Genomic DNA, 19189 nt, shown 5'->3' with positions numbered 1-19189 from the left:
CGGGGACGCCAGGCCTGGCTGCGCACCGGTGTCCGCGCGGGACACGCTCTCCCCGAGCGGACCGTCCGACCGCCCTGCCGCGACACTGCCTTCTCTAACGTCTTGATGCCGGTGGGAGTCCGTGGGTTCTTTGACTCGAAATAATTCTTCAGGGCGTCCAGCAAAGGTTCAAAACAGCTTATTAGAGAAAGAAGAAGGGAAAGGGAGACGTGCCGGAGCCGCATGGGCAGAGGAACCTGCCCTTTGCCTTTTACAGCAGGCCTGGTAGACCCTGACAGTGATTGATGTGCTGGGGGTGGGGGACGCCTCTGCTTATGATGGGAGGGGAGGGGTGGTCTCTTCCTGACCACATTGTCTTCGGCAAGAGACCTGCCCGACAGGTACGTAGGTTAAAAAATGGTCTTACCAGCATTTTGACGGCTTTGGTCAGTTAAGGGGTGGTAACAGGGAACCTGAAAGATTCTTAGTGATTATGATGCTAAATCCGGAATTGAAAGTCCTAGTCTTACATCTGGATGGGATTTATTTTGATGTGCCGAGGGGGTGGGGTTGGGTGCCACCTTGGCCTGCAGTAAAAATGCAATAAAAAATGTCTGAAGGCTTCCTAAAACTGTCTTCGGGAACATTATCGATGTCTGACCTGTGCTGGCTACCCTGCAGCAGTCCCACGAGGCCTCCTCCAAGTTCAGCCCCAGGAGCACCCACTGGAGAGCAACGCGGAGGGTCATGGGATGCTGGCCTGCGTGTTGGGGGCGCCCTGCGCAGTGCCCACCCCTTAGCCGGGCTGTCCTGCCTGGGGCCCTCCTGCACGTGAGTGTCTACCAGGGGTGAGGTCCCAAGGTGTAGCCCCTAGCCCTGAGGCCTCACTCCTCTTGGAGGCTGTGATGGGGCTGCCATTCCTTCAGGGATAGCATGTAAACACTCTTCATCTCTGTCTCTCTCTTTTTTTTTTGAGTTGGGGTCTCAGTCTGTCGCTGAGGATGGAGTGCAGGGGCACAATCACAACTCATCACAGCTTTGACTCAAAAAAAAAAAAAGAAAGAAAGAAAGAAATGCACTAGTCACACACACAACAACAAATGCTGCATGATTCCACTTACATGAGATGCTAGTCACAACCATGGAGACAGAAGGTAGAATGGTGGTTACCAGGGGCTGGGGTGAGTGAGAGGGGACAGGAGTTGCAGGTGATGGGGAACATGCTCCCTAGTTAACAGCATGATGGGTGTGGAGTTTGATAGGATGAGAAACATTCAGGAGGTGGATGGTGAAGGTTGGCACACTAAGCCTGCATTTATTACCACTGAACTGTACACTTAAGAATGGCTAAGATGGTCCATTTTATGTATATTTCACAATTTAATAAGCAAAGCGATCTTACTGTTATCTGGTTGACTTGACCACCCTATTTTCCAGTGGTTTTTGCTAGTTTCCTTTGGTCGTCTAGGCATGAGGTCACAGCAAATAAGGATTCAGCATCTTCCTGTCCAATACACATCATCTGTCCCTGTGACCTGTTAGCAGTCACACAGGCTCACCTTTCAGTGACTGGAATGACAGTGGTCTGCCGAGATGCTGCTGCATGTGCTACACCACAACATGACAATGTCCTGGAGTAAAAATGGCGAGACAGACACGGTGTCACTGGGAGAAGTCCAGATGTTAGCCACCACGACTGATGACTATGTAATGATGCCAGGATCTGACACTGAGCTGTCATCTGATGGCGATATTTTAAATTGTGTAGATTGAACAAGAAGGAAAACAAATGCACAGGTGGGGGAAGCCCTGCTTGAAAGTGTGCTCTGATTTCAGCCAAACATAATCCTCGCGTTTAACAATCCAGCCAGGTCTTGGGGCTGTGTAAGGTGGACACGAGTCTGGACTGCTCTTGGGCAGCAGATAATGGGCCTTTTACAAACTTTTAAGGCTTGGGGGTCTTCTAGAAAGGAGAGGAAATTGGGGCCAGATTGTTTGAGATAGTAACATAGAAACAACCCAAAATTACTTTCGTTTGTAACACCTCATGGGCCACTATCCTGCCAATGCCCGATTGCATGGCACCACCACCTGTTGGCCTCACCTCTGCTCCTCAGACGGGATGCCATTCCCCTGCCTCAGAGCACTGTGCTTGTGGGTACCCTGTCACATGGCAAGTGCCTAGATTGATTGTTAAGTGTATGACACAGTTGTGCTTCTCTCCACTAGCCTGTGAGGTGAAGGGGCTGGGTCCCAACCAGGAGAGAATGAAACAGTCTTGGCGTAGCAAGTGTTGGCGGCCCAGCTTGCAGGAGTCCTCGCAGCAGGGGACAGGGGAACCAGGGCAAAGGAAAGGGCACTGGAGCCAGGTGACTATGAACTCTAGGCATCTGGTGACACACACGATGGCAGAAAGGCCCTAAAACACGCAAATCACAAGAGCCCCAGAATTCCACTGGAGTTTTAGCTAACTTATAAAATGAGCCCACAGGTAGCATGGAGAACAGAGCCCTCCGATGGCATCCGAGCTCCGTGAGCCGGTGCTGTTACTGCTAAACTGCAAAGTGATGCTAAGAAGACGTGTCATAAATTTAAAAATTTTAACACATTTCAAAATGTACACACAATCCTAAGAAAGCTAGAAAGTGTATCAAGCCTCATTATAAAATCTGAGGGCAGTATGTCCCTTGATCAATCTTGGTGGATTCCAGTTATCACATTTAGATTCTGGTGTCCCACATCGGATAAAATGAGGGAAACAGCACTATTAAAATTCATTACTAATGTGTTTTGTTTGGGTTTTTAAAAAAGCAAACATTTAAAAATCAGATTTCAAATACAAATTTTGGAATTCTCAGCTTCTCTTGGAAAAGACTGGTAGATCCAGCAATTGTGGACCCTGAGAGCACTGAGCTGTGGGGAGGGTGTGGTTCCCGCCAGCCACTGTGGCTGGTGAAAGACCATCCAGAGAACAATGGCCCCAGGTGGCCACTGTGAAGAATGCAGGTTCTGATTTCTTGGGTCAGAGTTGTTGCCTGAAACTCTGCATTTCTGAAAAGCTCGATGAGATGCTGCTCCATTAACATAAGCACAAATCCAACAGGAGATAGAAAAGCAAACAGTATCTTTATTTAATAATCTTTGATATTTAAAATACAACTCATGGAACATCCACATGGATAAGAGAATAAGCAGTGGTCAACAGTGCTTTGGAGGCCCGGCTTTCCCAAGGACCAGGCGGAGACCTGTGTATCCTGAGGGCAGGGCTGCAGAGCTGGGTCCTGACCACCACCCACCACCCTGCACATGGACCGCGGCCAAACAGCACTTCCTATGCCAGATGTCGTATGAACTTGTGAGTCAAGTATTTTATTTATACAGAACAGTAATATTTAAAAATTTTGTCCAGTGTTGTAGAAATTAGATAATTACACCTCAAATTTGTTTTCCTCTTTCAAAAGAAAAAAGATTATTTTAAATCTCAGGAAACATTCACCTTTGAACTCTCCAAGAGGTGACTGAGCACTTCCTGAATGATCAGGAATGTCCAGGTAAATGTTATCAATGTTCCCACTGCTTTGTCTAGGAATCCAGTCTTAAAATATTTTTTGACACATTAATATTAAACATGCCATTACCATAAATTTAGAAGCTAAGCTATTAACATTAATTCTTTTTTTTGAGTTGGAGTCTCACTCTGTTGCCTAAGCTGAAGTTCAGTGACACCCTCACAGCCACTGCAGCCTTGAACTGCTGGGCTCAGGCAATCCTTCCGCCTCAGCCTTCCAAGTAGCTGGAACTACGTGCGTGCACTAACACATCTGGCTAATTTTTTGACTTATTGTAGAGATGAGGTCTCACCATGTTGCCCAGGCTGGTCTTGAACTCCTGGGCTCAGGTAATCCTCTGGCCTCCACTTCCCAAAGTGCTGGGATCATAAGTGTGAGCCATCACACTTGACAACATTAATTCTTAAAACACCAGACCATTTTGGAAAAAATAAAGAGCAGAAGTCTTCTTTGAATTAAAAAAAATTCAAGAATTAACCATTTCTATAATCTTTTCATACATGACAGCAGAACAGAACAAAAATACTTTTATTCTATTTAAGATTAAAAAACAAAACAAAACCAGATCATTTCTTTAGGACCAGGAATGCAGGAAAGCTCTTATTTCAATATGAAAAAACAAATGACTGACACTGCTGAAATGAGCTGCTCCAACCTGGCTTTTCTCAGCTAAGGTCACTGTGTCTGGCTCCTGTTTGTCTGGCCGGATGCTGCAAGCAACTCCCTCGGAGAATAGCAACCTGAGGCCTCTTCCCTCTTGGATAAAGTCTTTAACAAGGAAGTCATCGATACTAATTATTGAATCCTCCAAAGAATTTCAAATGTCAAGATTTTTCAATTTAAGATGAAAAAATTATAATACTTCGATTATGTACCAAATTGATCTTTTTTGATTTGTACAGGTCCAATGAGCCAGTTTTAAGATTTAGTAACACATCACTACCTTGATTTTTAAAATAGTATCAAACATGTAGACATTCAAAATGTTATTTAGGCTCTGAAATAAAACTTTTTTTCCAACTTAATATTAAATGAAATAACATAGACTCATGGTAGTTTCACCTATAATACTTAACTAGTTTTGAGCCTTTTTCCTCATTTACTTTGGCATCATGAATAATCCTTAAGAAAAATAAGTTTTAAAGAAAAAAAGCACCTCCTTAAGATATTTTGTAAATTGTAAATTATTTGGCCAAGATCTTAAAGTTTAAATATAGTGTTTACTTCAGCAACCTTTTCAAACAATTTACATTACTGAAATATCTGTATGTTAATTACTGTAAAAAACTATGTTGATGGTTTTAGATCAGAATTATTCATAGTTTTAAAAACATAAATAACTTATTAAATCTACGACATCTGAAAATTTGAAAGTGGTATTTCGAGGCTTGTTTAAACATGTAACACTAGCATCACCACTGTACATATTTTATCCTAATACAAATTATACATTAGAAAAATGATACTAACAGTTTAAATATTAAACGTTGACATTTCCCAATTGGCAAATCAGAATGGAAATCTCTGTCAGTTCCAGCGAGGTGGTCCTTGGGGCCCTCCCACAGGTTCCCTGATGTGTCAGCTTGACACTTTGTGATGCTGTGGTTATAAGCGCTGGCATCTGGGGTCTAAACGTTCAATTACATTTAAGTCAATCCAGCCAAAACAGCGGCTCATGAGTAACCCTAGCTCTGCCTGCCAAAGAGAGCAAACCCACAACAAACTCAGCAAACACGTTCAGACGCACTCAGCATGTGCTTAGCTCTGCTTACAATTCCTGACAACTGAAAGTCAACATTCTGCATATTCTTAAGTGCTTTAACTAGGGTATATAATACATGAACTTTATAAATTCTTAAATGCATTCTGGTTTTCTCACTTTTATATTACATAGTTCATCAAGTGTGTGAAAGGTTTAATGTAACTTTTCAATGAGAAAAGGTAATGGCCAAATATCCGTGGAAAACATGACTACTGAGATAACTGCATAAATGTTCAGGCTGAAAATAGTTAAGTCTTGAGGGAGCAGGACAAAATTCTAACACTCCTCACAGTTCTCAAGTTTCATAATTCTTCTGAAACATTTTCAACTGTTAGGAAAAAACTTTAGATTTTAAAGTAAAACTAATTCTATTTAAGGGAAACTTCAGAAAACTTTAATTGGCACGAAATAATGACTTAAAAAGTCTGTTACATTCAATAAAAAGCTCTTTTATAATCAAAATTAAAATACATTTTTCCATTTCTTTTCAGTTAGCAACTCTAGATCAAAAACTTTCCCTGATAAAATGTGTGCAGCCACATGCCAGTAGGGCACCATACCGTATTTCAATATCCAAAGTTGTCAGCCGAAATTTCTTCGATTTGAGCTTATGAACAATGCAACATTCAAAAGGGCTTCAAGAGGGGTTGGAAGCAGGTAAGAGAATCTAAAACACCCATTTCAGAGACATGGTTTTCACCAAAGTCATACCACTCCACTGACCCAGCAAAAAAACTCTCTGTACATCCCAATTAAAGAATATTTATCAAAACTATGGACTTTCTTATTTACAGACCTATCAAGTCCTGTGACTTCTATAGTTTGTTTTTTTTTTTTTGAGTTGGAGTTTCACTGACGCCTAGGCTGGAGTGCAGTGGCATGCTCACGGCCACCACAGCCTTGACTTGCTGGGCTCAGGCGATCCTTCAGCCTTCCAAGTAGCTGGAACTGCAGGTGTGAGCTACCACGCCTGGCTTATTTTTTAATTAACTTATTTTTTGATTACCACGCCTGGCTTATTTTTTGAAGTTGCCCAGGCTGTTCTCAAATCTCTGGGCTCAGGCAGTCCTCTCGCCTCGGCCTCCCAAAGTGCTGGGATTACAGACTGAGCCACTGCGCCCGGCCAAGTTCTTAAGCTATCTAAGCATGATGCAAATGTCAAATCACAATATACTTTCAGTAAGTCATTCTCATGTTCCAGGTGACTGTCACTGGCAATTCATACCCGCTAACAGATGTGAAACAGATATTGGTATTCCATGGATAGACTGTATCCCAAGCAGAAAGCTCCAGTCACAGGAGAAAACAAAATGAAATTGCTATCAAAATTGAAGGCCAACTCGTCTATCATACATTCACGGTGGGCGTCATGAGTCTTGTGACAGGGAGCTGCTTGCATCCTACGCTTCTGCTTGTCAAGAAGAAAAGACATTAAGGCGCAGGGAAACGGGGTGCACCCAGCTGTGACTCTGACATCACTAAGAAGACATTCAGGAAGCACTAGGGACAAATGCATCCCACAGATAACATGCTCATGTATCCTCAAGTGCTTGGTCAAGGCTGACTTGACAGTTCGGGAGTGCACCAGAGTCATGACATAATCCCATCTCAAGGGGCTTAAAAAGCAAAACCTCAGCAAAGATTACCGTCTTTCAGAAGAGTTGCAAAAAAAAATAATAAAAATCAGGTGGTGGAAAAAACAGAGAGAATGACACAAGAAAACATTCAAGCATGACACATGGTCGGAAGGACCATCCACCCTCTAGGACCGCTGCTGTCACCAACACAGACCAGACACTTCCCAAAAGGCTTGTGTGATTAATGAGAAAAAGAGACAGCCATTACACAGGGAAAGCGACCCAAATTACGTCCAACAGAAGACAGAAAAAGAAAACCCAACTATTTGGAATAAGTTCTGTGGCAAGAGCCAAAGAGCCGGTTTGCAAGAAGATGTGGGGGTGTCAGACGTGTTCAATATTGCACACTTGAGAAAGGAGGAGGGACGTCTGGAAAACTATTTGAAGTCCTTTAATTGCCGATGCCTCTTTGGGTAGTATCTGGAGGATCGTGCTTAATCCTGCAACTGACGCATTTTCCCACCTTCTCATAATTTTGTTTGCAAACCACCTAAAATTCTTATTTCCCCATGTCTTTGACACGTGCCAAGTGGACCCTATGCAGTCATCACAAGGACGACGTTGGAAAGCGGGAGCATCTGAGTGGCTCTTAACAGGAGTTATTTTTTCCTTCTGTTTTCAAGTCATTCCCAACAGTCTCTAGCGACATGGTCATGGCCGCCTGCAGCATGTCCTCTTCGCTCCGCGAATCCCCTGCTGGGAAGGAAAACATACTGATCAGACATTTCTGGAAAATTCTCAGAGCATCAAAAGGCAAGCTCTTAGGAAATGGATTTTTATCTAAGCACAAGTGTCCTTGATTTTTTAAATTCATATAAGTAAAATTCATGTGTATAATTGTATAATTTTTGATAAATGCATATATGGCTGTACTAACACCATCATCAGGATATAAGACCAACCCACTCTTCTGGACACCCTCTGGGGCTGCCTCTTGAGCTAGATCGTCATGCTCAGTCACCAGCCTGCTTTCTGTTCTACAGTTCTGCCTTCTCCTGTGTGCCATTTATAGAGAATGGCAACTTCTATTTAGCATAACACATTTGAAATGTGTTGTGTTTATCAACTATTCATGCTTTAAAAAAATTTTCTATTCTACAATTGTCAATCTAAAGGAAGTTGTAAAGAGATTTCAGAGAGGTCCCATGTATTCTTTGGTCCAATGTGACCCAATAGTTATATCCTAGGTAGCTAAAGCCCAAACGGAAGCTCGGATGTTGACATCGGCAGAGGCTGGGCAGTTCTGTATGGCACTTTTATCACATGTGGATTCATGTACTCACCATGACCAAGACACAGAACTGCTGTCATCTCACGAAGACATCTCTTCTGGTCCCATGCTCATACCCACCCCCTTGTCAACTCTCCCTGCTGCTGGAGTCCAATCACTTGTTCTCTGCATTCACATGCCTGTCACTTTCAGAACGCTATACACATGAAGTTACATGGTGTGAGCCCTTCTGAGCAAACATTAGCAGTTTCCAATTGGGGTAGTCATGAATAAAGCTACCATCAGCATTTAAACACATTTCTGTGTTAACCTATTTTCTTTCCTCCTGGTCATGTATGGAGGAGTGGGACTGCTGAAACACATGGTTAAAAAACACCAGTGTCTTCCCAGGTTGCTGTTCCCTTTCACATTTCCACTAATAGTGTGTGAGGGTCCCACCAGGTGCTCTGTTCCTTGCTAGCACTCGGTATTGTCAATTGATTAAACCATACTTGTAGGTATGTAGTGCTATCTCACCGTGGCTTTAATGTACAATTCCCTATTATTTTTATTTTTTATTTTAAGCTCAGGGGGTACATGTGCAAGTTATGTGTGCTGGTGAGGTTTGGGCTTGCTCAGTGGGTTGTTTTTCAACCTGGCCCCACTACTTCAAGAGCTCAGTGTCTGCCGTTCTCATCTGATGACCAGTTGATCCAGAGCACCTGTCCACGTGCTCTTGTCACCCCTATATCCTACTTGGTGAGGTTTTCAAATCTTTACCCATTTATTGAGCTGTTTCCGTATACTGCAGTTTTTTGTTTGTTTGTTTTTTTTTTGAGTCAGAATCTCACTCTGTCACCCATGCTGGAGTGCAGTGGCATGCTCACAGCCACTGCAGTCTCAGCCTGCTTGGCTCAGGAGATCCTTCCACCTCAGCCTTCCAAGTAGCTGGAACTACAGGTGTGTGCCACCATACCCGGCTAATTATTTATTTATTATAGATACCAGGTCTTGCCAAGTTGCCCAGGCTGGTCTCGAACCCATGGGCTCAGGCAATCCTCTTGCCTCTGCCTTCCAGAGTGCTGGGATTACAGGCATGAGCACTGCTTATAGTGCAGTTTTAAGAGTTCTCTACACATGCTCCCCACAAGTACTTTGTCAGATGCGGTCACCTTATCACTCAACTGCTACTATCAATGACTAGCCAGAGTTTAAGACCTGGTGAACCAAGGCCAGGTGAGTAACTACTTCCTGCTGTATTTAGATTATGCTCAAGTGGTTTGCACTTTCCAAGTGGTTAAGTGTATTCATTTTTCACCTATTAATATTCATGATCTGAGAAATTTTTGGAGATGTACTAATTACTGTGAAGTTGAAACACAATATTCACTGAATGCCCTAGTCTATCTGCTCCTTAAAATCCAGGGGAATTCAGCAGATTACAAATTCACTTAAGAGTTGCGATACAATTAAAGAGGGAAAAATACTGCAAACCAAAAATCACGTGGAGCCTGTGTGTCCAACAGAGTGCAGATGACCCATGTGGTGGGCAGGTGCTGTACCTGGGCTGCTCTCCAGGGCTCCTGGGCATGTGGTTGGCCTGTCCCACAGGTGGGAACTCGGTCCTGGGGGACCCACCTGCTGTTGTTGCCTGAAACATGCAAAAGTGAATATATGTTAAAAAAAACAATCAAAACTAAGAATAAAAACACCAAGAGAAAACTATTTATATGGAAAATGAACAGTTCCACAAATCAAGACAGTCCCTGGCATGAACATCACGAGAGAATGTAAGAGCACTGAGGCTCATGTGTATTTCTTAAGAGTATCCAAGTGAGGATCCCAGGAAGCCTAGATATAAAATTTGAATTTATCAAATCAATTAAGAGATATTTTTACCATAAAAATAACATATCCAAAAAGATTCCCTTGTAGCTATTCTTTTACAAATGAGCACTGGTTATGATGCACATCTTTGAGGAGACGGGCAAGCTGACAGCATGCAGGATCTCTCATGGCTGGTCCTCCTTGCCTTCAGGTTTGAGCTCCACGCCTTTCCTGATTGCCCACCCAAGGCAGCCTCTTGCATTCTTATCACCTCGTCACAGCCTTTTAATTCTCAGCATGGACGTGCCATTACCTGATCTTCCTTGCTAGAGTACAAGCTAACAAGACCCCAAGTCTATCTTCCTCCCAGTGCCTAACACTGTGCTGTCAAAAGAGCAGTCATCAAATACTTGATGAACAGAAGAAAAGGAAACAACTACTAAACACACAGTCCAGTTTCCACTACCATCTATTGCATCAAGTTACCCCGTATATTTTTTCCAAATAAAAAGCAATGCCATAAAAATCCACATTTTAACCCTTTGCACTGGATGTCCCCTCTGAGGGGACTCTAAATCTAGCAAACCACTCGGATGTCCCCTCTCAAGGGACATAAAGAGACTGCTGGTGATTATACTGGACAAACTTATGCCAGTGTAAATTTTTCAAAAATGTATGTTTCCTAGAAGTTTCCACTCAAATTGCATGAAAAAACAAAGAGATGGAATATATACCGAGATATGATTGATCCATTGAGAAGTGGTTTTCAGGAATCATGAGTGTGCCCTTCCACACTGGCTTCGAACAACAGACTGGACAATAAATTACTTATTATTACTGTGGGAGGAAGAGAACAAGACTGCATTGTCTGCTCCCACAGAAAAACACCACGTAGGCCAGGCACGGTGGCTATCTATAATCCTAGCACTTTGGGAGGCTGAGGTGATAGGACTGCCTGAACCCCCAGGTTTGAGACCAGCCTGGGCAACTTGGCAAGACCTCATCTCTACTAAATAAAAAATAAATAAATAAAACCAGGCATGGTGGTGTGCGCCTGTAGTTCCAGCTACTTGGAAGGCTGAGGCGGAAAGATTGCCTGAGCCCAGCAGATTGAGGCTGCGGTGGCCAAGAGCATGCCACTGCACTCCAGCCTGGGCAACAGAGTAATACTCTAACTCAAAAAAAAAGAAAAAAGAAAAGAAAAACACCAAGTAGAAGATGTCTAGCAAATTATTATTGCACAACAGGTAAACAGGTATCAGTGAACCCACAACGCATGTCGGTGACTGTTTCACACGCTACCACATTAGAAAAATATAAGATACAAAATTTTGATATTTTTTGTCATAAGTTCCTCAATGCCCAGAATTCCATAAGAAACCAAATATCATTACAATAAAATAATTGGTTCCAACGCTATACTATTTAATATGAAGGATTTGTTTTTCACAGTTTCGTATAAAAATGTGGTCAAGTTGCTGGCAGGTGATCTGTGAGATGTCTCTCAGTGCAGAGGGTTAAAATGTTTAAACATGTTGGTAATGATGTAAATATGCAGGTACATACCCTTGTGCTTACAAAATACACACTGAAAGTGGGGACCAAACAGAGGCCCAAACTTTACCTGTATGATGATCATTTGTATACCTAATCCTGAATTGTACGCCACGTCTTTAAAATTAAAAATTTTTTTGAATTAAAAAAATGCACACTGAAATACTGAGATGCTATCAGAAGTCATGCCTGCAAGTTATCCCTAGATGCCTAGGAAGTGCCAACAACTGGAGACTCAAGGCCAGGTAGAAGGAACTCTGTGTACTGTTTCTGCTTTCATGTAAATAAAAATTTGAATTCGGAAATGCTTCCGGTTCCAAGCATTTCAGATGCAGGACACACACCCTGTATTCACACATAAAAACACAAGCATGGAAGACGAAAAACATAACCTATAAACAGCCAAAAATCTGAGAAGCCATAGGTTAACAAAGATTACAAGCATTTTAAAAGGAACTAGAGTTTTTAAACTAACATTTATTAATAGGATGGCACATTTTCTCTATAGTCCCTCTTAACCTTGTCATTTAAAAATATAAGCCCAAGTAAAGTCCAGCCGGGGAGAAGTGCCAGTTCTCCCTGCTGGTGTTGGAGCCAGGATGCTGCAACTCATAGGCACCTAGCCGTCTCAGGTGGAATGTGATCAGACAATACTCAGTACCCACTCTCACGGGACCCTCAGCACACAGGCTGCAGAGCTCACCCCACACCCCCAGGGTCCCTTACACATGGGCTCTGTCCAAATACACATTCACCTGGCCTCAGCCCCATCCCTGGGTTCCCTTACATATGGGCTCTGTACAAATCCACACTCCCCCAGCCTCACCCCCATGTCCCAGGTTCTCTTACACAGGGGTTTGGTATAAATCCACACTCGCCCAGCCTCATCCCCATCCCCAGGTTCCCTTATACATGGGCTCTGCACAAAACCACACTCAACTTGGCCCCACTGCCATGTCTCAGGTTCCCTTACACATGGACTCTGTACAAATCCCCACTTGCCCGGTCTCACCCCCGCACGCCAGGTTCCCTTACACACAGGCTCCATACAAAGCCACACTTGCTTGGCCTCACCCCCATGTCCCGGATTCCCTTACACATGGGCTCTGTACAAATCTACACTTGTTTGGCCTCACCCCCATGCACCAGTATCCCTTACACACTGGCTCTATATGACTCACACTTGCCCAGACCTTCAAAGGCAGAAGCGAGAACCCTCTTCATCCTCCTGCTCCTAGGGGTTCTCTGCTAGCAAGAGAACCATGGAGGCGTCAGTCCCAGAATATGCCTTGTCGACAGTGCAGTGAAGGCCACACTTAGGTGTCTAGGTATCTGAGGGGGCATCTTCCCTATCCCAGGGCCACAGCCTCTGCCATGCATTCTGAACCCTAACCCCAACCCTGGTCCCAACAGGTGGGGTCACAGTTCTCCTGCACACTAGCTGTGGCGGTCGGCAGGCCTGAGTGAGAGCAGTACCACCAGCTCCTCCCAAAAGCTTATGGAAGCCCCTAGCTTCTGTAGTAAACACTTTTCTTGTTAAAACCCTTCTGTTTCTTAAGCTGAGCACTACCTGGTCTGGTGAACTATGCGATACCACTGATTTGGTGGCTCAAGCCTCAGGCAATTCAAAGATTCCTGCAGTACGGGCCGAGAAGAGATCTGTGTCCCTCCTTGCTGGGAAACACTGTTTTTCCATAACAGAAAGAACCCACATCACTTCCCAGTTCCCTGGAGGAGACATGAGCCATGCTAGCATCATCAGTGGGACACCTGACCTGTATAGAACAGTTTTACACATATCGCCCAACTTGATGCTCACATTCCTTGGTAAGGCAGTTTTTGCAGTGACACTGCTGATGTGGTAGACTGTGTTTGGGGTCTTATAACAAGTAAACATTTAGAGATGACTATGAAAATATTTCTTAACAGCTCTTACCAATAAACTGCAATAATAAACAAATAATAAAACCAGAGGCAGATTTTTCACAGCATTTTCTGTGCTGAGAGAAACCCTATAGTGTGCTTTATGAACGAATACTATAGTTACTATGTCAGGCACAAAGCTTCAAATACTCGAAAGGGGGAAAAACCATATGAAGAATGAGTTAGCACCAAGGTCACTGTGGGGAGCACAAGAGGAAAGAGAGAGAACTAGCCGGTAAGCTAAAAACCAAGTGCCTAAGACTGAGCTGGGAGGAGGAATTGCCCAGACTGAGTACCAGGAATCTCAGGGAAAGGTGAATTCTAGCTTTCAGTTCTTCTACTAATGAGCTCATAAGGTTTTGAATAAGAGTCATTGTTAAAATCAAACATCGGCAGGGCTAGGTGGCTCAGCCTGTAATCCCAGCACTTTGGGAGGCCGAGGCAAGTGGACTGCCTGAGCCCGCGGGTTTGAGACCCATCCAGGCAACTTGGCGAGACCTCGTCTCTACAATAAATCACAAAAATTAGCTGGGCGTGGTAGCACACACCTGTAGTTCCGGCTACTTCGAAGGCCAAGGCGGAAGGATCGCCGGAGCCCAGCAGGTTGAGGCTGCGGTGGCCGTGAGCGTGCTACTGCACTCCAGTCTGGGTGACAGAGTGAGACTCCAACTCAAAAAACCAAAACAAAACAAAAAACAAACACCAAGAAGTCAGCTCGTAACTCTTCTCAGCGACATGTGACAATGTGAAAACACTTTCTGGCACTCCAAATTCTCACCGGCCACTTGAGGGCCAAGCCAGCAGGCAGAGCTAGTGACCAACACTGCACAGCTTCCCCAGTCAACTGCCCTTCCACAGGAAGGAGGTGTCCAACATTCCAACACTTGAAAAGGGTGTGAAGTGGACCATGGCGTGTGTGCGCCGGAAGCACTAGCTACTGCCTGCTCTAATCCAGTCATTATGGACTGTCACCACCAAGTTATCAAAAACTCAATTTAGTGAAAGTTTCACATTTTTTAATCCAGTAAAATCTAAAATAAAAGTTTAAATAAAAGACAGTTTATTTTTATACTTTATAGATTTTTCTTTTTCTTAGATGTACTAGTAAATTTTGTAGTTTCCCTATGAAGTATGGACTGTTTAGGCCATTTTATTCTTAAAAAAAAAGACTAAAATAAGTATGTTGGAGGTATCACTTGGAACTACTCTGGAAAGCAACTTAGAAGTCTGGGCAAGACCTTTAAAATGTCTATATCCTTGACCCAGTAACCTGACTTCCTCAGAATAATGAAAGTAAACAATGAGAGATCCTAGGCAGAGGTGGTTGGAGGACTGTCCGCTGCAATATTCATCATAATAGCAAAAATCAAAGGGTCCACCTGTCAACCATGCCCCATTCATTCACTGACAACACACCAGGCAGCTTATTTCAAAGACAACTTGCTACCATGGAAAGTGGGTGTAATACAACTTAACGTGTGTCTGGGAGGTGAGAAAAGAACATGCCAAGATGCCAACATGAGCTGCTAAAGGACAGTGGGAGTGTGCTTGCTTTTCATTTTGATATTTGGATATTTCCTAAATCCTCTAGAATATTATATCAGCTTTATCTAATAAAGTAGGTTTGAGTTATTTTTAGACGTAACTAGCTATTTAACAATACAGGATCACCATTAATAATTATCATGAATATTGTGTGACAACAGAATTTGGTCATGCTAAAAAAAAAGCCCAAGTATTTTAGAGACATCTACTAAAGTAGTTACAGAGTCAAGGAGACAATGACTGAGCTTTGTTACACAAAATCACTCAAGCTTCAGGTAGGAGAGTGGAGAAGGGGAAACGGATGTGCAGAAGTGAGACTGGCCAGTGCAGACCCTATCAAATCTGGGTTATGGGTAAGAGAACTTCAGTGTGCTAGCTTTCTGCTTCTGTAAACATTTAAAGTTTATTATAATCGAAGAGTTAATTTTAGAGTTGTTTTTTTTGAATAGGAGTCTCACTCTGTCGCCCAGGCTGGAATACAGTGTCACGCTCACAGCCACTGCAGCCTCTCCCTGCTGGGCTCAGGTGATCCATCTGCCTCAGCCTTTCTTTTTTTTTTTTGGAATTGGAGTCTCACTCTGTTGCCCAGGTTGGAGTGCAATGGCACCCTCACTGCTACCACAGCCTCGACCTACTGGGCTCAGATGATCCTTCAGCCTTAGTCATCCAAGTAGTGGGAACCACAGGCGCATGCCACCATGCTCGGCCAATTTTTTAATTTATTATAGAGACGAGGTGTCACCAAGTTGCCCAGGCTGGTCTCAAACCCCTGAGCTCAGGCAATCCTCTTGCCTCTGCCTTCTAAAGTGATGGGATTATAGGCGTGAGCCATCAAGCCCGGCCTAAAGTTTAAAAGAAAGTGAAAAGCACTATTTTGAAATGTTAAATATAATTAACCATTACTCTACCACTCAAAGACTAGAAAGATCTCATGTTAAGAGGATATCAGCAGATCAGAACTTCCCTTTATATACTTCTGAGTTGTGACTTTAAAAAACACAGTTAATAAGGCAAATATTATCTTCCCTACACCATCAAAGGTAACATGCTCCAGTATCTTAGATATCACTCAAATACTGTCAATTATGGCTGTAAGATACTACTCAATTTCAGAGATGTGGAAATGTAAAAATATGTGTATCTTATAATTGATAAAATGCAGTACAGCAAATATTAGGCCAGACTCAGTCACTGGTCTTTTGTTTTCTGACATGGGATCTGATCTGATGATCTAGTATAGAGCTTTTTTTTTTTTTTTTTTCTGACACAGGGTCTTGCTCTGTCACTCAGGCTGGAGTACAGTGGCATGATAAAAGTTCTGTATAGCCTCGAATTTCTTGGCCTCAAGGGATCTTCCTGCCTCAGCCTCCCAAGTAGCTGGGACTACAGGTGAGTACCACCACACCTAATTTAAAAAAATTTTTATTTTGTAGAGATGGAGTCTCACTATGCTGCCTAGGCTTGTCTTGAACTCCTGGCCTCAAGTGGTCATCCTCCCTCCTTGGCCTCTCAAAGTGCTGAGGTTACTGGTGTGAGCCACCACATCTGGCTATTATATATTTTATAATCTTTAAGATGGAGTTTTACTTTTCTTTCAAAACAGGGAAAGATGACTTGTGAATGGTAGTTGCTGAAGGAAGGTATTTTCTTTTCTTTTTTTTTTTGGAGTTGGAGTCTCACTCCGTCGCCCAGGCTGGAGTGCAGTGGCATGCTCAAGGCCATCACAGCCTCGACCTGCTGGCTCCAGCGATCCTTTCGCCTCAGCCTTGCAAGTAGCTGGAACCACAGGGGCATGCTACCATGCCTGGCTAATTTTTGGTTTATTGTAGAGACAAGGTCTCGCCAAGTTGCCTGGGCTGGTCTCAAACCGTGGGCTCAGGCAATCCACTCACCTCAGACTCCCAAAGTGCTGGGATTACATGCTGAGCCATTAGGCCCGGCCCGTAGAAGGTATTTTCATAGGGTGTAAGTTTTGTTTAGTGAGCACCTACAAAGCTGGGCCCTCAAGGTCAGGTTTTAGTAGCTGATTTGGTTTTATGGTGTGCCCTGGTGCTGACAGCCCTGAGGATCCCCCAGTGACCACGAGCAGGACGGTGAACCACGAGCCTCTGTGGGGTAGCGTGTTCTCCCCGTCCAAGCTGTTTTCCATGGATTGACAGAATTCTGCAGGGTCAGTTGGCGGCCAAGAAGCACATTCCAGGTCTTGCCCTCATCCTATTTTCCTTTTCATAATTAAAATTTTATTAGGTTTTCCTACCCTATTTTATGTAAATTTATCCTGTATTGGGGCAAAGTTTTTCCCTAAAACTGTATTTCGTAAGTTATTTGCTGCAAAGTTTTTAGAAATACATTCCAATGTTCACAGGATTCAATCAATAAACAGTCCATTTACAGACAAAACAGCCAAAACAAACATTAAATATGAAATTTTAGTTTGTACCAACTACTTTACTTTTCAAAGTAGGCTTCTCTTCTCTTCCGCAGCTCTTCTGAAGTAAGATTTGTACCTGACGTCTGTGGAACATCTGGAGATATATTCCTGGAACTACCTGGACAAAGAACAGAACAAAGAGCTGTCATTTTATTTGCCAGTTCAAGCAACAGCATGTTCACACTAATTTGGGCAAACTTTTTTTTCCTGAGTCAGAGTGTCATTCTGTCACCCAGGTTGGAGTGCAGTGGCATGCTCATGGCCATCGCAGCCGCGACTTGCTAGGCTCAGGTAATCCTTCTGCCTCAGCCTTCCAAGTGTCTGGAATCACAGGTATGTGCCACCACACCTGGCTAATTTTTTGATTTATTGTAGAGACGAGGTCTTGTCATGTTGCTCAGTCTGCCCTCGAACCTCTAAACTCAGGGAATCCTCTCACCTCTGCCTCCCAAAGTGCTGGAATTACAGGTGTGAGCCACCTCACTCGGTCTTGAGCAAGCTTTAAAAAAGCGTCTTTCTTAAAAATATTCTCGAGGCTAGGCTCGGTGGCTCAGCCTGTAATCCTAGCACTTTGGGAAGCCGAGTGGATTGCCTGAGCCCACAGTTTGAGACCTCGTCTCTAAAATAAATAAAAAATTAGTCGAGTGTGGTAGCGCACACCTATAGATCCGGCTACTTGGAAGGCTGAAGCAGAAGGATCGCCAGAGCTCAGCAGGTCAGCGCTGGGGTGGCCATGAGCATGCCACTGCACTCCAGTCTGGGCAATGGAGTGAGACTCCAACTCACACACACACACACACACACACACAAAATCCTGCTGCTATTCTGTAAATATGAGAAGGGTTCTTTAATTCTCTGGGAAAATCTGATCAAGGTAGTCTGAATGCACAGCCCATCCACTGCAAGCAAAGCTGTGCCCCATCTGTGGTGGAGAAGAGATGAAAAGTACGTCATACAGCTGACATGGAACGAGAAGTCATGAACACCACACAGGTCACACAGGTGTGCCCTCTCTTTCTTTTTTTTTTTGAGTTGGAGTTTCACTCTGACGCCCAGACTGGAGTGCAGTGGCTGCTCCCAGCCACCACAGCCTTGACCTGCTAGGGCTCCGGCGATTCTTCCGCCTCAGCCTTCCGAGTAGCCGGAATTACAGGCGCGCGCTACCACGCCCAGCTGATTTTTGATTTATTGTAGAGATGAGGTCTCGCTAAGTTGCCAGTGTGCTCTCTTTAACTTATCAGAAATTAATCCACACCTTCAAAGGCGCAGTATTCTTCAAAGCAACTTAAACAAACCTATTCTCTGTGCTCCTCTATTCTGACATTTGTGGAATACAACTTAAATGCTTCTGTGTTCTCACTTGATAGCTGTTCCCGCCAGAGATTTTGCACAAATTGTGAAACAAAGTGGTGAAAAGAATGAACTACAAATAAACACCTAAAGTCATAAAAGCTAGCTTCTGCCCACTCCAGGGCTAACCCAGCAGGGCTCTATTAATCAGATATGGGACCAAACGCCAAATGGACTACTCAGAGTTTGCTCGGAGGCAAGAAAGGTTGTGGCAAAAATTACCTTTGTATTAATGAAATCTCAACTTTAGCCGGGCTCGGTGGCTCAGCCTGTAATCCCAGCACTTTGGGAGGTCGAGGTGAGTGGACTGCCTGAGCCTGTGGGTTCGAGACCCGCCTGGGCAACTTGACAAGACTTCATCTCTACAATAAAACAAAAATTAGCCGGGCGTGGTAGCGCACC

General features: G+C 43.8%; 1 protein-coding gene across 8 annotated transcripts in view; it reads right to left on the bottom strand.

Annotated features, from left to right (window-relative positions):
* Nucleotides 1-7322: 7322 nt before the first annotated feature.
* The window catches only part of ATXN3 (ataxin 3), a 29864-nt gene continuing 17997 nt past the window's right edge, over nucleotides 7323-19189 (bottom strand). For 3 of the 8 annotated variants that reach the window (XM_008072950.1, XM_021706423.1, XM_021706425.1), the window contains exons 9-11: nucleotides 17459-17555; nucleotides 9720-9808; nucleotides 7323-7643 (exon numbers count right to left, since the gene is read on the bottom strand). In XM_008072950.1, coding sequence (XP_008071141.1) covers nucleotides 7537-7643; nucleotides 9720-9808; nucleotides 17459-17555 — 293 coding nt within the window. In that variant the 3' untranslated portion in view covers nucleotides 7323-7536. Of the gene's footprint in view, nucleotides 7644-9719; nucleotides 9809-15853; nucleotides 15994-17248; nucleotides 17556-19189 lie in introns of those variants that run through there. The other 5 variants (XR_002481265.1, XR_505322.2, XM_021706424.1 and 2 more) reach the window with 4 other exon arrangements.

Source organism: Carlito syrichta, unplaced genomic scaffold (genome assembly GCF_000164805.1).
Source record: "Carlito syrichta isolate Samal-C Ts95f unplaced genomic scaffold, Tarsius_syrichta-2.0.1 Scaffold315561, whole genome shotgun sequence".
Taxonomy (NCBI): Eukaryota; Metazoa; Chordata; class Mammalia; order Primates; family Tarsiidae; genus Carlito; species Carlito syrichta.
Note: the sequence above shows the minus strand (reverse complement) of the source record. Positions and strands in the feature narration are given on the sequence as shown.